Source organism: Dendropsophus ebraccatus, chromosome 10 (genome assembly GCF_027789765.1).
Source record: "Dendropsophus ebraccatus isolate aDenEbr1 chromosome 10, aDenEbr1.pat, whole genome shotgun sequence".
NCBI classification, from domain to species: domain Eukaryota; kingdom Metazoa; phylum Chordata; class Amphibia; order Anura; family Hylidae; genus Dendropsophus; species Dendropsophus ebraccatus.
The window spans coordinates 47279161-47299090 of record NC_091463.1 but is presented as its reverse complement, the minus strand read 5'-3'; the positions used below and the strand labels follow the sequence as shown (position 1 = coordinate 47299090).

The window sequence follows — 19930 nt, the reverse complement described above, 5'->3', positions numbered from 1 at the left end:
CCTCTATGACACAGCTCTATTAGAATCAATGGATCCGTATCATAGAGGGGCGGGGTTTCCTCCCACTGGGGGTAGGTCGGCCCGCCTCCTGTGCTTCAACCTGGGCCTGATGGTACAGTCACTTTAAAACCAGTTACGGCATGCTGCTGATCCAGCCATTGGCTCCCGAGCCTGTCACCCACTTTTATGGCCAGAGGCGGCATCTCACCCAGAGCTCCAGCACAAGAACAGAGTGAGACGGAAACCACTGCAGCTGTGAAGCAAGCCACAATGTTTTTTCATTCAATCTTCTGTCTTTAGTTTTTATGGTCAGGAAATACTGATCAAAAAGACGGATCAGTATTTCTTGACTGTAAAAAACAGAGATGTGCATGTGGCCTTAGACGGGAGGCGTATGACTGCTTCAAATAAAAACATATACGTATATTTTATTTATATAGCACCAGCATGTTCCGCAGCACTGCACGGTACTAACATCTCTCCCTGTCATCCTCGGGTCCACAAATACAAATACACAGAAGTGGCTGGCTGTCATGCGGCTGCCTTGCCTACTGCGGCTCAGCATTACAGGTACACTGTTCACATTAGCCTCTCGCCTTTGATTATCGCAGGGTGATGAGCACTATGACGGATCTAACCGCTGACCTCCTGATGTTCTCGGGGCTGCTGCTACTTCTCACAGCAATGAGGCAGGCGGCAGGATTCTTACTGTCAAAACACTGGAAAGCTTGAAGGGAAGCCAGAGTCTGAACAGAGCCTTACAGCACCTAGTAATACAGGGGTCCCCAACTTGTGGCACAACTACAACTCCCAGCATGCCACTGTATGTGCCTGTGCAGGCATGCTGGGATTTGTAGTTTACCTAGAGCGCCCCATGTGATCCTGGTACGGATGCCGGGAGAGGACAGTGCGGGCACAGCTCCCATGGCGGGGGGTGTCCTCTCTGTATACTGCTGGTGTACAGGCCGCCCTCACAGGTCAGGTCCTCCCTATCTCCCCGCCTGACCCCATGCTCCGGTCCTCCAGCACACTACCCCGCTCACCTGGCTCTGCTGTCCCCTTGCCCGGGACCTGCTCGCCTTGCACCTTCTCTCCCCTGGATACCAGGAGCTGAGCGTCCTCCTGAGCTGCCATAGTGACACCAGTCTCCTCTGGGACACACTAAGGATCATGAGCAGCGCCATGTCCTGGGTCACGGGGTCTGCAGAGACTGGAAGACTTTCAGTCCTCCAGAACCATAGAGAAAAGCCTAAAGGTTGCCAGAGCGTAACAGTATGACAGGAAGCCGGGCGCACACGGGCGGAGCCCCGCCCCCTGTCACTGCTTGTGTCTGGCTGCAGCGCAGTTGTATGGCGCCGGCCGCGCGCTCCTTCACATGATCACTGGGTCTCTCAGCGAGAACTTAGATTCACATTAATCCGCCCGCGTGACCTCTGCCGCCCTAAGTCACCCAGATATTGTCAGTGAAGTAAGGGGCGGGCTAAGCGTATGACTGACATCAGTGATGGCCAACCGGAACAGAGGAGGAAATCTCGCGAGAGCTGCCCGGTGTCAGCAGTAACAGCGGAGCACGCTGCCCGCCAGGTGTAGTGCGAGGCCGGAGTGTATGGAAGACATGCCGGGCGAGCAGCAGCCGGAGCTCTCACACAGACACATACGGTTTGTGGATGGCAACGGGAGCAGCAACGAGACGGACAAAGAGAGCGAAGGCAGCGGGAGTCCTGATGTGGATGTGCTCGAGGATCAGCAGCAGCTGGTGGGACCTCAGCTCAAGCTGCTGCCCATGAATGACCAGATCCGGGAGCTGCAGACCATCATCCGGGACAGGTGGGGGCGCTGTGCATAGTGAGGCTCCGGTACACACACAGCGGCTTCTCTGCCCCAAGGTCTGATGGACAATGCGGAGTGTGGGCGCCGCCATGACACCCCCTGCGGCGTATCTGTCCCAGTAATAGTGTATGCCAACCTGCATGGCTTACTGTACACAGTGCTGAGATCCTCTCTATGGTGCTCATTGTGTACAGGAGCAGAGCTGCCAGCCAGTAGTACACAGGCACCTCCATTACTCCTCTCTGCTATACCAGGACACAGGGTGTCGGACACAGCACAGTACTATGGGCAGCATGCAGCAGGATTATATCTTGCTATATGAAAGAAACAGCAGCACAGTAGGGAAGGGTTAAACTTATTACAGACCTGTTACTGCTGAGGGATGGGGGTCCACACCCCATCTTCACTCACCAATCAGCGTCATGACTTTCTAGTTTCTGAACATCATATTGATATCTGTTCAGTCAAAGGCTGCGTTCCCACATTCCCCAAAACCAGATCCACATACAGTAACCAAAAGGCGTATGGCCACTAATCCTGGTAACAGCACATGACTACTGGGGAAGAAATGGGAGCCTGGTTCCGGACACATGCATGTAGAAACATTTCTCTACATGTAGAACCATTTGCCTGAATCGGGCTTTTCATGTTTTTTTACTGCTTAAAACATACACAAATTTCCACATTGAATCGAAGATTAGAACCGTCTGCATATTGTCTGAAGGAATTCTCACCACAGGATTGGTAGGTCATAGCTCCAGGCGTCACATTTAACACCGCCATACCAGACCTGACCAATACCGCCATACTGTGACTGGATAACACCGCCATACCAGAGCTGAACCATACTGTGACTGGATAACACCGCCATACCAGACCTGACTAATACCTCCTTACTCTGACTGGATAACACCACCATACCAGACCTGACTAATACTGCCATACTGTGACTGGATAACACTGCCATACCAGACCTGACCAATACCACCATACTGTGACTGGATAACACTGCCATACCAAACCTGACCAATACCGACACACTGTGACTGGATAACACTGCCATACCAGACCTGACTAATACCGCCTTACTCTTACTGGATAACACCACCAGACCTGACTAATACCTCCATACTGTGACTGGATAACACTGCCACACCAGACCTGACCAATACCGCCATACTGTGACTGGATAACACTTCCACACCAGACCTGACCAATACCACCATACTGTGACTGGATAACACTTCCACACCAGACCTGACCAATACCACCATACTGTGACTGGATAACACCTCCACACCAGACCTGACTAATACCGCCTTACTCTGACTGGATAACACCACCACACCAGACTTGACCAATACCCATACTGTGACTGGATAACACTGCCACACCAGACCTGACTAATACCTCCTCACTCTGACTGGATAACACCACCATACCAGACCTGACTAATACCGCCATACTGTGACTGGATAACACTGCCATACCAGACCTGACCAATACCACCATACTGTGACTGGATAACACTGCCATACCAAACCTGACCAATACCGACACACTGTGACTGGATAACACTGCCATACCAGACCTGACTAATACCGCCTTACTCTTACTGGATAACACCACCAGACCTGACTAATACCTCCATACTGTGACTGGATAACACTGCCACACCAGACCTGACCAATACACCCATACTGTGACTGGATAACACTTCCACACCAGACCTGACCAATACCACCATACTGTGACTGGATAACACTTCCACACCAGACCTGACTAATACCGCCTTACTCTGACTGGATAACACCACCACACCAGACTTGACCAATACCCATACTGTGACTGGATAACACTGCCACACCAGACCTGACCAATACAACCATACTGTAACTGGATAACACCACTATACCAGACCTGACCAATACCGCCATACTGTAACTTGATAACACCGCCACACCAGACCTGACTGGTGTTATCTGATAGAATGTCATTTGGACAATAGGACATCTGGGGTATGTAGCAACCATGATCATCCCTACCCTCACAGTAATGAGGCCTGCATGAGCACAGGCAGTGTGGTTTTTCATTGTTTCACTGATCCTTTATAGAAAATCTAATCCTTCCCTCTCTTTTACAGGACTACAAGTCGAGGAGATTTTGTGTTTTCCGCTGATCGCTTGGTAAGTGTTTATATTCCTGCATTTCAATAATTCACCTGAAGCGATCACCTCTGTGGCATTGTATGGGGCGTGACGTTCCCACACTATTCACTCTTATCTGAGCAGCACCACTAGAGGAAGGTCTGTTTGTAAACCTCACAGATAATTTATCAGTAAGCCTCTAGATGTCCACATTAATAATCATGGGAAGTGCCAGGCTTGCGGGGCCAAGTTCTGTTCTCTTAATGGGCCAAAAGAACAGATTTCAGCCAATAATTTCAGCACCATAGACAGCATCAATAAAGTAGCTTTCCAGGACTATACAATTGATGACTTATCTTAAACATCAGAACAGTGGTTTCCAAAGCACCTATAATTTGGGGTTATTGGCCCAGATGTACTAAAGCTATAACTGTGCTCAGATTTATCAAGGTCTTTAGGTGATTGACAGATCCAGTGTTTATTTGCAAAAGCAATTCCAGCAGCACTCACCACTAAATGCAGTCTTATTTTATTAAGTTAATCAGTCATGAGAAAGAAAAAAATGTATAGTATGGTACTTGTTTGTAACATCCCTAAAATGTTGTGCTGTTTCTGTAAGTCATTCATTTGTGAACTTGTCTGACTAAGGGATCTTGTGAATCCCGAATGCTCACAGCTCTAAGTATTTTTGGTGGCCAATAAAGGTATCACTCCTAAAATACTTTGATTACAAGTATTTACCAAGTCATGAGAAAGAAAAGGCAACAGTCCAAAGGTTTTTGCAAAAGGGCGGGTTGGAATATAACAAAGAAGTTTAACGGTCGCTGACGGGGAGGGCGGGGAGTGATGACACAGTGACCAGATGCTGAAATAAACCTCGTCGTGCGGCGCTGCGGGAGGCATGGGTATGTATGTCTTTATTATATTCACGTGCCGGGGTGACAGGCTCCTGACCCAAAGCTAGATCCCCTTATACAGACCTCATCTGGCCGAGTCCCGATCCCGGGACGGAGATATCCCGGTCAGAAGCCGGCGCTCGCTGTGGGGAGAGGTCAGGCGTCCATAGAGAATGAATGGGCGCTGCAGAGATGAATCTGGCTCCATTCATTCTCTATGGACGCCGGACCCCTCCCCACAGCACGCGTGCCGGCTTCTGACCGTTATATTTCCGCTCCGGGAGCGGGACTCGGCCAGATGAGGTCTGTATAAGGGGATCTAGCTGGGGGTCGAGAGCCTGTCACCCCGGCACGGGGGGGGGGTGACAGGTCCTCTTTAAGAAATTTTATTTATGGTCAGGTCATTGTTTATAGCCATAGTTTAAATAAAACTGCTTTTGGAAAGGTTGAGTGAAAAACAAGCAGGGAAGTAAATCTCACCTGTGGTATGGGTATTCCAGGGGCACATGTCATGTCTCTAGAGGGCACCACACAGTTCTTACATTGTGCCTTTAAAGTGTCACTGTCGTTGTAACTTTTTAAATGTACAGTAGATGTGAAATAAAGAAAGTTTGCAATTTACATTAATTGTTTTATTTTTAGTTATCATGCTGTAAAACAAAGCTATACAGAGAGCCACGACTCGATGCCTCCATCAATTACATGGCTGCCTTATCTGTGAGCGCTCAAATGACCTGGGAAACACTGGACTTCCTGTGTGTTGATTGAATATAAATTGCAAACTTGCTTTATATCACATCTACTGTTTTAGTTTTTGAAAGTTATAATGACAGGTACATTTTAATAGGCAGCAAAGTATATTATTATGGCCCTGGAGTTCATTGATGTGACTTGTGAAGGGGGTACTTGGCCTAGTAATGTTGAGAATCACTGATATAATGTATAATGTTACTATTGATCTGCATGTAGGGAAAGGATGGACAGCTGCGCAACCGGGGCTGTGTGTGGCCCTTGTGTGCTCTTTGTGTTACTGCTGGCTTCATTCTCTATTGTGTACAGTACACAGCTCTATGTACTTTAGACACTTGATAAAGATACCGGACCGGTCTCGAAACGTGTTGTCACTGGCATAATTCTTTTAATATATTTTATGATATTTTATATCACTATTACATCTTGGACCTGCACCTGTTTTACCCGACTTGGAGTGGAGGAGGATACTGACAGCTCTATCTAAGCAGAGCAGAAAGACTTGTACATGGAGCTGCGTATTGTCTATGTGCTAGATTATATCCTATAGCTTGAAATTAATGATAAAATGTGACTTTGTTATTTAGGTCTATATTTAATCATGGCTTTACCTCCGTAGATACGATTGGTGGTTGAAGAAGGTTTGAACCAGTTGCCATATACAGAATGTACTGTTACTACACCTACAGGTAAGATTCCTATGGCTTAAATAGCCATACTTTGTCACTTTTCTACTGTAGGGATATATATTGTCTGTAGCCTTAAATATCATCTTAAGGGTAGCTTCACACTTACCGGATTGAAATCCGCTGCAAATCCTGATACAGTGAAGTTGAATGGGTCCCATACCCTCAGCGGGATTTTCATTCCGCTGCCAGTATGTGATGTAACTCCCGCAGCATACACTACCTGCTCGGCCCCACAGCTGTGTGTGAGGTTCCCGTCGGTCCCCATCAGCCAATCTGTGCACGTGCAGCACTGATTGGCTGATAGGGACCGATGGGAGACGGGAGCCTCACACACAGACACGGCGCCGAGCAGGTAATGTATGCTGTAGGGGGTTAAAGGGGGCAGGTCACATACTGGCAGCGGAATGAAAATCCCGCTGTGGGTATGGTACCCATTCAATTTTACTGTACTGGGATTTGCAGCGGATTTTGCTGCAAACTCGCAGCATGAAATCCGCTGTAAATCCGGTACGTGTAAAGCTACCCTAAAGGAAACAGTAGGTTGTACTCTGTAGCATAGGCAAGGTAAATTTAAAGTGTCCTTTAAAAAAAATTGACACATCAAGTGTGTCTTGGTGTTCAGACCCCCACTGATTCATAGAACAAGAGAGTAAACAAAGGGATTCACACTTTAGGGCCAGTTCACACCAAATAAAACTGATAATTCCGCAGCGGAACTCTCTGATGTGGAATCCAGCCAAACTCGGTGTAATACAGGCTGTCTATGGGAGGGCTTGCGCGCCTCCGTTCTCCGCACCTCTCCGCTCTGAAGAATTGACATGGAGGGTTCCGTCGCGGAATTCCGCCAGTTTTACTCCATGTGAACTGGCCCTTTATATTATACTTTGAAACAGTTTATATAGTGAGCAAGGAATAAAACAATTTTCTGATGTGCACCAAGAATGCTTTGTCCTGTAGTGTGTCTATTCATAGTTACCCCTTTCAAGATGGTGCAGAATATCAAAGTTGCATTCCCTTTTTTAATCCATAAAAACTATATCTCCGCCCATGCCATAGACTCCATTCTATGGTCAGGCAGATTCCACCGTCCGCCCGAGTAATGAACCTGGCGGATGGCAGAATGTGCCTGACCATAGAATGGAGTCTATGGGACTGGCGGAAATGTGAGCGGGGGCGAGCTGCAGAATCTTCCCAGATTCCTTAGTGTGCACATACTCTAAAAGTGAATCTGTCAGCTTCAATTCACATTCAGAACTGCTGACACATAGAAATTCTGCAGTAAAAGTGTCAAAGAGGCTTTTCCTGAATTGCTGCAGGCTCTAATGCCTCCTTGCTCTCCCTTGCATCACTATCCCTGATCTGACTGAGCTGTGGAAAGCCTCTCTGACAAGCACTGGAGACCTATGGAGGTCTATGGAAGCACAGACCAATACCTCATTGCCTTAACAGCTATCTAACAGTGTCTGCAGTTTTGGAACCTGAATTGCAGATGATGGATTCCCTTTAAATCTTTTTATATGAACATTTACTTGCTACCTCTGCTTTGCTAATATATATTGGCCCAGGCTTATTAATCTGTTTAAAACAAAAACAGTTGTAATCTTCCTATAGTAACCAATCACAGCTCAGCTTTCATACCTTAACCCCTTCCCGCACGAGGACGTAACTGTATGTCCTTGCGCGGGTGGGGGAGTTTAGAACGGCTCTGAACCATCGTGGTCCCGGGTGCGGCATGTAGCCCGGGGCCGCGGCTATCAGTGGGCACGGTCCGATCGCCGAGCCCACTAATTAAGTCTTCAGATGCAGCTGTCAAAGTTGACAGCTGCATCTGAAGACTAAGGGTCCATTTACACAAAAAGATTATCTGCAAAAGATGTGAAGCCAAAGCCAGGAAAGGATTTGAAACAAGTAGAAATCTCAGTCTTTCCTTTTATAATCTGTTCTCTGTTTATAGTCTGTTTCTGGCTTTGGCTTCAAATCTTTGGCAGATTATCTGTCAGATAATCTTTCTGTGTAAATGGACCCTAACTGCAGCCGATTCCCTGGTGGGGAGATCGCTCCCCCGTGACGTTGTCACGGAGGAGCGATCTCCGCGTCTGGTGCCGGCCGTGGTCTGCGCCGTAATGGCGCTGATCCCGGCTCGGCATTCTATTGCCTTTGGCTGCAGCAGCCAAAAGCAATAGAACACTGATCTCATGGATCTATGCTGTATAACTATACAGCATAGATCTCAATGAGAGATCAGTGTGCTTATACTAGAAGTCCCCCAGAGGGGCTTCTAGGATATGAGTTAAAAAAAAAAAAAAAGTGTTGTTGTTAATAAAAAGTTCCCTCCCCTAATAAGTCAGAATCATCCCCCTATTCCCATTTTATTAAAATAAATAAACATATTTGGTATCGCAGCGTGCGTAATCGCCCAAAATATTAATTTATCACGTTCCAGATCTCGTACGGTAAACGGCGTAAGCAAAGGAAAACAAAAGTGCAAAATTGCGCATTTTTGGTCGCATCAAATCCAGAAAAATTGTAATAAGAAGCGATCAAAGAGTCGCACATGCACCATCAAGGTACCGATAGAAAGAACAGATCATGGCGCAAAAAAATGACACCTCAAATAGCCCATAGACCAAAGGATAAAAGCGCTATAAGCATGGGAATGGAGAGATTTTAAGGAACATATATTTGTTAACAATGGTTTGAATTTTTTACAAGCCATCACAAGCCATCACATAAAATGAGTTATACATTTTACATATCGTTGTAATCATACCGACTTGAGGAACATACATAACATGTCATTTTTTCCATAGGACACACGGCATAAAAACGAAGGCCCCCCCCCCAAAAAAAAAGAAAGAAAAAAAAGAATTGCGTTTTTTTCTTATTTTGTTGCGCATATCATTTTTTTTTCTGGTTTCGCAGCATATTTTATGCAAAAATTCAGCCTGTCATTGCAAAGTACAATTAGTGACTCTAAAAATAGGGGCTCATGTGGGTCTATAGGTGTAAAAATGCAAGTGCTATTGCTTTTTAAGCACAAAACGCAAAAACGAAAATTTGCTTGGTCCAGAAAGGATTAAACAGGTTATCCAGCATTGGGAAAACATAGCTGCTTTTCTACCAGAAGTAGCACCACTCTTGTCCTCAGTTTGTGTATAGTATTGCAGCAGTTCCATTAAAGAGAATGGAGATGAATTGTAATCCCACATGCAGCTATTATTTTTTTTTTTAACCCAAGATAGCTATTTGACAGTTTGTTGAGATAAAATCTGAGCTGTGATTGGCTGCAGTGGGCACTTACCACCAGTTTTTGTTTTACATAGAATGATCACTCCATTTTAGGAGGTCAGCAAAAGCTAAACACTGAAAAACCTTTTTGTCCCGTAGGTTACAAGTATGAAGGGGTAAAGTTTGAGAAAGGGAACTGTGGAGTGAGCATTATGAGAAGTGGTAAGTACACACATGTTTTATTTCACATTCTCCTGTACCCTATAGAGGGAAGGGGTTCCTACAGCGTGTCAGTACAGTAGTGCAAAGATTTTAACCGTGAATGATGATGCCGGGAACTCTGTTCTGTAGCACATTGTCCACTTTTTCGGACACTGAACATATGAATGACCCCTTAGACTACTTTTGGTTGTCTACCTGCTCATTGTTAATCTCGGTTTTGTTTAGGTGAGGCCATGGAACAAGGTCTGCGTGATTGTTGCCGCTCTATCAGAATTGGAAAGATTTTGATCCAAAGCGATGAAGAAACACAACGTGCCAAAGTTTACTATGCTAAATTCCCCCCAGACATCTATAGGAGGAAGGTGTTGTTGATGTATCCAATACTAAGTGAGTGCCTTTATTACATACAAAATACAAATTTGCCTGTACTGCGTTTTCTCATGATCTGCCTTCCTCTGGACCAATATGTCTTCTTCCCCCCCCCCCCTTCTAAATACTCCTTGGTAATGGTACCATTATGTACTTACTGGGAACAATGGGCAAACCTGACATGAAAAAAATCCCTGGGTATGAGTGGACAGTAATGTGTGCTAGGCATTGCTCCAAAGACAAAGCTTATGGGATGCTGCCAAAGAGGCATGCAAATTACAATATATAAGCATAGCTGTAGCCTTATAAATGTAACTTGTCCTCAGGAAGAACATTATGGAAAGAATTTGTTGTTGTTGTTTTTTTTTTTTTTGCACCTGTGTACAATAAAGAATGCAGCAAGTTACAATGGGCTGTATTGCCAAAATGCAGAATATTGGAGTTACTATGATGTGACATTTTAGGGATGACTCCATAGCTATGCATAAATATAATAAGGTTGCGTTTACGCCTACAGGATCTCCAGCAGATTTGAAGTTGCAGATTTGCTTTGAATCTGATCTGGGCCTTCAAATCTGTTGCGGATGTGCTGCAGATTCAAAGCAGTGCCATCAAATCTGCTGCGGATTCTGTACGTGTGAACGCACCCTTAAGGTTCTTACTGAGATTTGTAACTTCGTCTCTTGATATCCAGGCTTTTTGCTATAACTATCCTATACTGCCATTCTAGGAACTGTAGTTTAGGAGACTACTGGTCTAAAGAAAGGAAGGTTTATACATCAACATAGAAGAGGCAGCCCAATAGACTTATAATGGAGCTGCCTAGACTGATTGCTGAGTCGCAGAGTGAAACGCTGGCGCAAGCTTCTCCCAGCTCATTCGCAGCATAATAGGTTGGATTATTGTTGACACTTATAATAATGTACATACAACATTGCTCATGCGCCTTTTAACCAGTCTCTTCTAACCTTGTCATTTATTATAGGCACTGGAAATACTGTTATTGAAGCTGTAAAAGTTCTTATCGAACATGGTGTCCAGCCGGCTTGTATCATACTGCTCAGTCTCTTCTCTACTCCACATGGTGAGTCTGCTTAGCCACACATACATGTGTGTGTTTTTTTTTTTTATCTTTATTGAGCTTTTGTATTGAGGCTGAAAATAAATGCTTGTACCTAGTGTATAGTGGGAGCACGAATTCTACGTTGTAGAAAAGTTAACATAAAATAACGTACATGTTAAAGAATCACAGATTTACCCTTTGCTTTCATATTGGCTGCTGCAGGTGCTTATATTATACAGCTGTTTGTCAGAGGTCTTAGGCTCTCATATTACTGATAAAGACCACCATGTACATTAAGAAAAGACTTTGGGGGCATCCTTAGTTTCCCCCTATCAGTGATGTATGGGGGAGAAGGATCAGGCATGTTGGAGTTCAGGTGCCTAGTTTTGGCAGCTTACCCATCTTCTATTCAGTTGGAATGTATGAGCTGTGTATGGCAGAGGGGACTGAGAGGATGCTGATAACTATGCCATGTGTATGGGTCCCTTAAAGCGACTCTGTACCCACAATCTGACCCCCCCCCCCCCCCAACCGCTTGTACCTTTAGACAGCTGCTTTTAATCCAAGAGATGTCCTTGGCTCTGTTCAGCAGGTGATGCAGTTATTGTCCTAAAAAAATACTTTTAAACTTGCAGCCCCATGCCCAATGGGCGTGGCCTAGATTGTGTATGCATTAGGCTGGCACACCCTCTCTGTCCCTCCTCCCCACCCTCTTCATTATTAGGAATGCTCCAATGCTCCAGGCAGATTGTCTCCTATTCCCCACCTGTGTCAGCCCAGCACATGGGCTGGATGGTTAAGGCACCTGTGCAATGTTCAGACAGGAGAAAATGTTTCAGTGGCATTCCTAATGATGAAGAGGGTGGGGAGGAGGGACAGAGGGGTGGTGTAAAGTTAGGGCACAGATATTCTAAGCCACGCCCGTTAGGCACGAGGCTGCAAGTTTAAAAGTTGTTTTTATAGGACAATAACTGCATCACATGCCAAATGGACCCCAGGAAAGATCTTGGATTAAAAGCAGCTATCCGAAGGTACAAGTGGTTTGGGGGGGGGGGGGGTGATTGTGGGTACAGAGTCACCTTAAAGTGTTCCTGTTATTTGAAGACCATTTCTGACATGTCTGAAATTTAATTGGCCTGTGTGTAGGTGTTCAGACCCCCATAGATCATTTTATTAGAGCTGGAAGAAGTGTGTGGCTGAATGCTTCTCTCCCCACCCGGTTGCTATCTCCATCTCTGTACAGAAGACAGGCTGCATTAGCTGTATCCATGTTTTCTCAGACTCCCTAGGCCTGCACCCAGCTTCTTCAGCCACCGGTATTCAAATGCCGAACGATCGGACATGCTCAAGTTGCGCTCATCTCTAGTGAAAATACTTTCCCTTGTTCTTATATTCTTCTTTCTTTTATTCTTATACTGTCCGAAGTGAAAAGCCCTTCCCTCATTACTAATGGATAATCAGTTAAGCTGTAAAATAATACTGTGTGCCCTGCATGACTTTAATCCATAATGGCGCAGTGTGCTACTTTAAGACTGTTGTCCCAGCTCTCTTCAGGCCATTGACCTGGTCCTCCCACGTAGTCCTGGGCTGATTCTTGACCTTTTTCAAAATCATCCTTACCCGACGAGGTGAGATCTTGTATGGAGCCTCAGACCAAGGAAGACTGATGTCGTTCTGTGTTTCTTAGATTTTCTAATAATTACGCCAACAGTTGTTGTCTTCTCACTAAGCTGCATCACTAAGCTACATGCCTGCATGTCCTGTAGTCCATGCCAGCCTTCTGCAGGTCTACAGTTTTGTCCCCAGAGTCCTTGGACATCTCTTTGGTCTTGGCCAAGGTGGAGAGGTTGTAGTGTGGTTCATTGTGTGGACAGATGCTTTTTCTATACAGTTAATGCATGCAGAGTAGGAGGGATTCTTAAAGCAAAACTAAGGGTGCGTTTACACAGAGATTTATCTGACAGATTTGTGAAGCCAAAGCCAGGAACAGACTATAAACAGAGAACACAAAGGAAATACTAAGATTTCTCTTTTCAAATCCATTCCTTGCTTTGGCTTCAAAAATCTGTCAGATAAATCTGTGTAAATGCACCATTACAGGTCTGTGAGAGACAGAATTCATAAGCTATGTTCACGTATTTAATAAGCACTATTTTGTCGCAAATTGCAGTAAAGTGGCGCTATTTTTGCTAGGATTTGTGCCAAAAGTAGTGCTGTTTTATAGTGATAACAGACCAGCAATTAACAGTAATTAAACACTGTGTGAGCATAGCCTTGCTGCTTGGTAGGTGACCAAATACTTATTTCATGCAAGTATAGGCTAATTCATTATTTAATTATCATACAATGTGATTTTCCTGAATTTTTTTTTTTTATACATTCTGTCTCACAGGTGAAGTATACCTTTGATAAAAAATACACACCTCTCCATTCTTTGTAGGTGGAAAAAAACTTGCAAAATCAACAATGTATTAAATATTAGTTTCCACCACTGAACAGAGTCAGAGTGATTGTACTGTACCTTGTGTATTTTGTTTTACAGGTGCCATCTCCATAATCCAGGAGTTTCCAGACATAACTATTTTAACCACTGAAGTCCACCCAGTTGCTCCCACACATTTTGGACAGAAGTATTTTGGTACAGACTGACCACATGGATCCTCCCGATGTAAGGGAGTAATTTGCTGAATGACTCTTGCCTCAAAGTCTTGCAGTGTCCTGGCTAATCTTCAGTGCCTTGCCACCTACTGCTTGGATGGGGCACTAAAGTATGCAATCTTTTTACTGTACGAGATTTTTCAAGCTTTCTATTCAAACTAACTGCTTGGCCATCAACCACAGAACCTGAATGGTGTTTTTACTTGATGTTCATTGCTTACACACCTACTTGAGTGTTCAATGCACATTCCATTCAAAATCAGCTTCTATCCATGCGCTGAGGAGTTCAAGGGCATCAAATACTATTTATTTATTTGTATTAATGTAACGGAAAACAATAAATTTGGTGATATGATTCCATGGTTAAGTGTTCTCTTCTTTTGTGGAAAAACTTTAAGAAACAATAAACCTAGAAATGAATGATACAAGTAAACCGGTTTTACATTTTCCTCGGTGTTTGCAGGATTTTGTGCATGCTTCTGAAATAGCCTTGGAAGTAAGCAGAAGGGGAACAAACCCAGGACTGAAAGCTTGGAAAGCAGGTGAGTATGGTTTGCTTTATGCCAGCAGGAGGCAGTATGCATAGGAAAACCTCTGCAACACTGCTACTATTTTGAACAAGCCTCTTGCAGTTAAAGCGCGCTTTTTATTTGGTGACTGCAGCAAAATATGCTAAAAATATCCTTCAGGTGCGTTCTCTCTTCTGATGTGGGTGGTAGATGGAATTCCGGAGAGCGCTGTTACTGTATTGTAACTTTATTACCTGCAGAATATGTTTGTGCTTTAATAATTCAATTATTTAGAATGAGTGGCATGCATGTCTTAATTGATGTTTTTTTTTTTTTTTAGATATATTACGCCTAGGCTACATCCTAGCATTCATAGGAACAATTAAGGACAAAACCATACGCCTTCTTCTTCACCCAGTGATGTTGCCCAGATTATCAGCAACATCAAATGGCTATTGATATCCACGTAGGGGCATGGTTGCAATATTGAGAATGTGGCATTACAAGAAATGTTCCCTTCCGCCAAAATCATTGATTTATCAGGTTAATAATGTTGGAGGGCTGTTTTTTTTTTATTAACCATACTCAAAAATATGGTGAAAAACTGTTCCAGGGGGAAAAAAAAACCTCAAAACAAGGACGTGCTCTCTCCACCTGTGGAAAAAAAAATAGTAGTGTTTTTTTTTTACTAAATTTTTAAACTGCGAATGGTAAATTGGGTGCAAATCCTAGATTATGCTAATTTTTGAGCAAATACTTAAATACTGGTTCATGAATAGAACCTAGACCCAGGGCTGTGTAGTCTGTAAGCCGCAGCTCCAATTCCGACTCCGACTCCTGAATTGTATCAGGACCGACTCTGACTCCTGCTCTTTCATAAATGGCCAGTCATATACCGGGGAGTTATTTATGACACTGGCTCAGCAGCTTCCCCCTAATGTCCTACATGATCCTGGGGCGACTTCTGAGGGAATAAGGAAATATATAAAGCAGATTCTTCTGTGTGCGCGCAGTGGATGCAGCTAGTCTCCAGCCTCCATGTCCTGAACTACTCACAACTAGACTAGCAGTAGCAGGTGGTCTTTTCCTGCTGACAGTCTTCTATGTTTCTAAATAAATATTCACCATACACACAAAAATACTGCTAACAATGCCAGATACCTGTAATATAGAGGTCTGCCATAGTGATATAGAGGGGTCACTGTGAGTGTGGGGGCACGCCATAGAGCACACACACACACACACACACACACACTCTCTGCTGCAGCCATAGCATACACACAGAGCCTGGTGCAGCCATAGCGCACACACAGCTGCAGCCATAGAACACTGAAGAAAAACACCACGTTGAGGACTGAGGTTACTGCTACACTACTTATGTCTTCTCCTCCTCCTCTATATTACACAGGATATCTTCATATTACACTGCTTTTCATATACATTAATCCAGCATTCTGGAAGAGAACAGCACAGATCTCCCCCCACACACACAATGGACTCTTCCAGCTCAGAAACAAACTGCCAAATAGTGACTGACAACTTTTCCTAGACCACCCTTATGTAATAGGGCCAGTATCCTATTAGAATGTTGCTCATACAATATATTGATGAGCAAAACTTATAAAATTCATATCAAAACTCAATTCTAAATTGTTCTAAGATTTTTTTTTTGTAAAGCTGGAGTCTGAGTCGGTACATTTTTCTGACTCCAGTCAAAACTAGCTCCGACTCTACAGCCCTGCTTAGTCCAAAAATAGGCGCAAAAACCATATATTCACCAAAAACAGGCACAACGTTCAAGATAAATGTCCTCCATTTTTTCTTCTTAACCATAGGAACAGTCACAGCTGAAAAAGGTAAAAGGGCTTAAAAAAAAAGCCCAATTGTTTTTTGTGCACAAAATAACATTAATTCCAGAAACAAAGAATTCTTGTGCTGAATTTACCCATACACCTCCCTTCATCCACATCTTCTCCACGTCCTTGGTTGAACTTGGACGTTTGTCTTTACCCAGACGCCCTATGACAGCACCCCTGGAGAGGACCTCCCACCTCAGGACAGGAAACCTGAGAAGATAAAAGTCTGACACACCTCTCCACACCTCAGTTCAGGTTTCCTGTCCTGCGGGTAGGAGGCCTGTGAAGAGCCCCCAGCCTTGGGGTGAAGTTTTTCATACCTTTTCCACATAGCTGCAGGTCCCCCGTTGGCACAGCCTAGTGGGGCTCCTTGAGGGCAGAAGACTGTCTTCGGACAGCAGCCTGTAGTCTGGTGGCAGTCTGGACTGTGCGGTGTTCCTCCTGCAGCTACCCGGATCTGTTCCCCTGTTGCTGCGGCTGGTTCCGCAGGTGGGGTGGGGATTCGGGTGGCTTCGAGCAGGCCATGTTCTGTTCCCCAGCTAGTATGTAGTGTATGGGAACTGCCAGGACCTGCCGGGCTCGCAGCGAGATTCTCGCTGCGAGCCCGCCCGTGTGAATATACCCTAAAGGAGGCTTTCCTCCCCAGTACAAACAGGGGGTGGAGATTCTGTTTTCCTGCAATAGACCGATGGTGGAGCAGTTGGAGACTTGATTGCCCCACCTGTGAGAGCCTAGTCTGGTGTTTCTGTGACAGGTGGAAGAGAGGGAAACATACATGTGTAGTTTTCTGCTCCCTTTCCAATAGTAGTTCTTTTCCACATGGTACGTGGAGAAGGGAATTTTATGTATATTTACTTTTTTTTTTTCTCCCCGCTGCTATCACAGTGGACTGCTCAGTTTTTACGTCCTTGTCAGCAAGACTATGGCACTGTTCAGATCTGAGCTGCATGCGAACGCTGCCAATGGTGCTACTCAGACAGGATACTCCTGGCCTAGGAGACTGTATTGGAAGCCTGACCTGTGTTGCAGGAGGCTTGTCTGATGTTAATGGATATATATTTTTCATTAGATATTTAACCTATTAGGTTCATGCTTTTTATGAACTACCTGTTCTGTTGTGCTATGTAATAATACTGTGATATTAAGTACTACAACTTTAAGATTTAGTACTGCTTTTAATGCTACAGTGAAGTTATGAAACCACTGTTTATGAGCTCAGTTTACAGTTGCTATTTGTGTGTTTAGTAGTTGCAATGTGTGAACACAGATTTTGAGTTGTGTATTGAGTACATCTGATGTCTCATTTATTACTCTAGTACTCATATTAAAGAATGCAGTGAAACTATGTGGCCTTAAGAATACTAGTAGTATACCTGGTATGCTACTTACCCTAGTACTACTGATTAATAATGCAATGAAGCTGAGTTGCTAGGTGTATACACAACCTCAGTTACTATTTGTGTATTTAGTACAAGCACTGTGTGAACACATTCTTTCAGCTGTATATGGAGTATATCTGATTGATTCCTTACTCCAATACTGCTATTAAATAATGCAGTTAAAGGAGAAGTCCGGCCAAAATTAATTTTTGATATGTTACTTATGAAAAGTTATACAAATTTCTAATGTACATTAATTATGGGAAATGCACATATACTGCTATTTCCCTTAATTTAGTAGATCAGGAAGTGTTAGAATTCTCTCTGAAGAAGTGACGTCACGACCCAGGGTGTAATTCCTATGGAGTGTCCAGCAGGGGGCGCTCTCTATATAGAAGTCTATGGGACTTTATTGTTTCTATGGGTTTCTATCTAATGTAATGCAATGTTATGTACAGTGTGCTTTATTGAATGAATACATCTATGGAATACTTTGGGGAGCAAGTGTCCCTGCTCCCCAAAGTATTGCATAAATGTATTAATTCAATACATTCGGATATCACAGTAAGCCCGCCGATCATAGAAACATAGAAGATTGTCGGCAGAAAAAGACCACTGGGTCCATCTAGTCTGCCCTTTTAGTATTTTCTTCCTTATTATCTTAGGATAGATATATGTCTATCCCAGGCGTGTTTAAATTCTGTTATTGTAGATTTACCAACCACCTCTGCTGGAAGTTTGTTCCAGGTATCTACTACTCTTTCAGTAAAATAATATTTTCTTACATTGCTTCTGATCTTTCCCCCAACTAACCTCTCACTGTGTCCTCTTGTTCTTGAGCTCAGTTTTTTACTAAAAACACTCCCCTCTTGAACCTTATTTAGTCCCTTAACATACTTAAAGGTTTCAATCATGTCCCCCCTTTCCCGTCTTTCCTCCAGACTATACAGATTCAAATCCTTAAGTCTTTCCTGATATGGTTTATGCCTCACACCCTCCACCATTTTTGTAGCTCGTCTTTGGACCCGTTCTATTTTATCAATGTCCTTTTTTAGGTGAGGTCTCCAGAACTGGACACAGTATTCCAGATGTGGCCTCACCAGAGCTCTATACAGCGGGATCACAATCTCCCTCTTCCTACTGGTTATACCTCTAGCTATACACCCCAGCATACGATTTGCTTTCCCCACCGCCTGGTTGCACTGGTGACTCATTTTAAAGCTTTCAGAAATCATTACCCCTAAATCCTTCTCTTCTGGAGTCTTTTCCAACACAGTACTGCCGATGTGATACTCGGATAGAGGATTCCTCCTCCCCAAGTGCATTATTTTACATTTGGAAACGTTGAACTTCAATTTCCACTGTTTGGACCACGTATCTAGCAAAGCTAAATCATTTTCCATATTACTGACACCTCCAGGAATATCCACCCTATTGCACACTTTTGTGTCGTCAGCAAACAGACAAACTTTACCTATCAACCCTTCTCCTATGTCGCTTACAAACATATTAAAAAGAATAGGACCCAGAACAGACCCTTGTGGCACACCACTTGTAACCAGTCTCTGCTCAGAATATACACCATTAACAACAACCCTCTGATATCTCTCCTTCAGCCAACCACAAATCCACTGAACTATCCAGGGATTTAGTCCAATTTTCTCCAACTTCTCTATCAGCTCTTTATGGGGAACTGTATCAAAAGCTTTGCTGAAGTCCAGATAGGCGATATCCACAGCACCACCTTCATCCAGCACTTTTGTGGCATAATCAAAGAAATCAATGAGATTAGTCTGACATGATCGGCCCTCAGTAAAGCCATGCTGGTTTGGATCCATCAAATTGTTGATTCTTAGGTGATCCATCATCTTCTTTTTTAGAAGAGTTTCCATCATTTTCACTACTACAGATGTCAGGCTCACTGGCCTGTAGTTACTGGGCTCTTCTCTATTCCCCTTCTTGTGGATTGGTATAACATTGGCTGTTCTCCAATCATCGGGGACATCTCCTGTTAGCAGGGATTGGTTATACAGATCTGTCAGGGGGGCAGCAATCACAGATCTGAGTTCTTTAAGAACCCTGGGATGGATCCCATCTGGACCCATCGCCTTATTCAGCTTTAAACGGGCAAGTTCCTCTGCAACTTCAGCCTCTGAAAATACTGGAGCCGAACCCATATAGCTGGAGGCAATGTTGTGTCCAACCATCCTGTGATTGTGAAGGCCGCCTTCTGAAAACACTGAGCAGAAGTAACTATTCAAATAGTCAGCGACCGCCTTATCTCCATCAATAAACGTATTCTCCCCATTACTTATTTTAGTAATGCTGCAGCCA

General features: G+C 44.1%; 2 protein-coding genes across 3 annotated transcripts in view; one reads left to right on the top strand and one right to left on the bottom strand.

Annotated features, from left to right (window-relative positions):
* The window catches only part of ABCB7 (ATP binding cassette subfamily B member 7), a 90929-nt gene extending 89370 nt beyond the window's left edge, over window positions 1-1559 (bottom strand). The window contains exon 1 of the mRNA XM_069986403.1: window positions 1044-1559. Coding sequence (XP_069842504.1) covers window positions 1044-1184 — 141 coding nt within the window. The 5' untranslated portion in view covers window positions 1185-1559. The remainder of the gene's footprint in view (window positions 1-1043) is intronic.
* UPRT (uracil phosphoribosyltransferase homolog) lies at window positions 1283-14207 on the top strand. 2 transcript variants are annotated; one of them, XM_069986404.1, is made up of 7 exons: window positions 1283-1827; window positions 3974-4016; window positions 6243-6312; window positions 9700-9762; window positions 9988-10149; window positions 11117-11215; window positions 13737-14207. In XM_069986404.1, exons 1-7 carry the CDS (start codon window positions 1607-1609, stop codon window positions 13841-13843), a joined length of 765 nt encoding a protein of 254 aa, XP_069842505.1. In that variant the 5' UTR covers window positions 1283-1606; the 3' UTR covers window positions 13844-14207. The 2 variants fall into 2 exon arrangements, with proteins under 2 accessions (XP_069842505.1, XP_069842507.1); XM_069986406.1 differs by lacking the exon at window positions 1283-1827 and adding an exon at window positions 1890-2574.
* Window positions 14208-19930: the final 5723 nt, after the last annotated feature.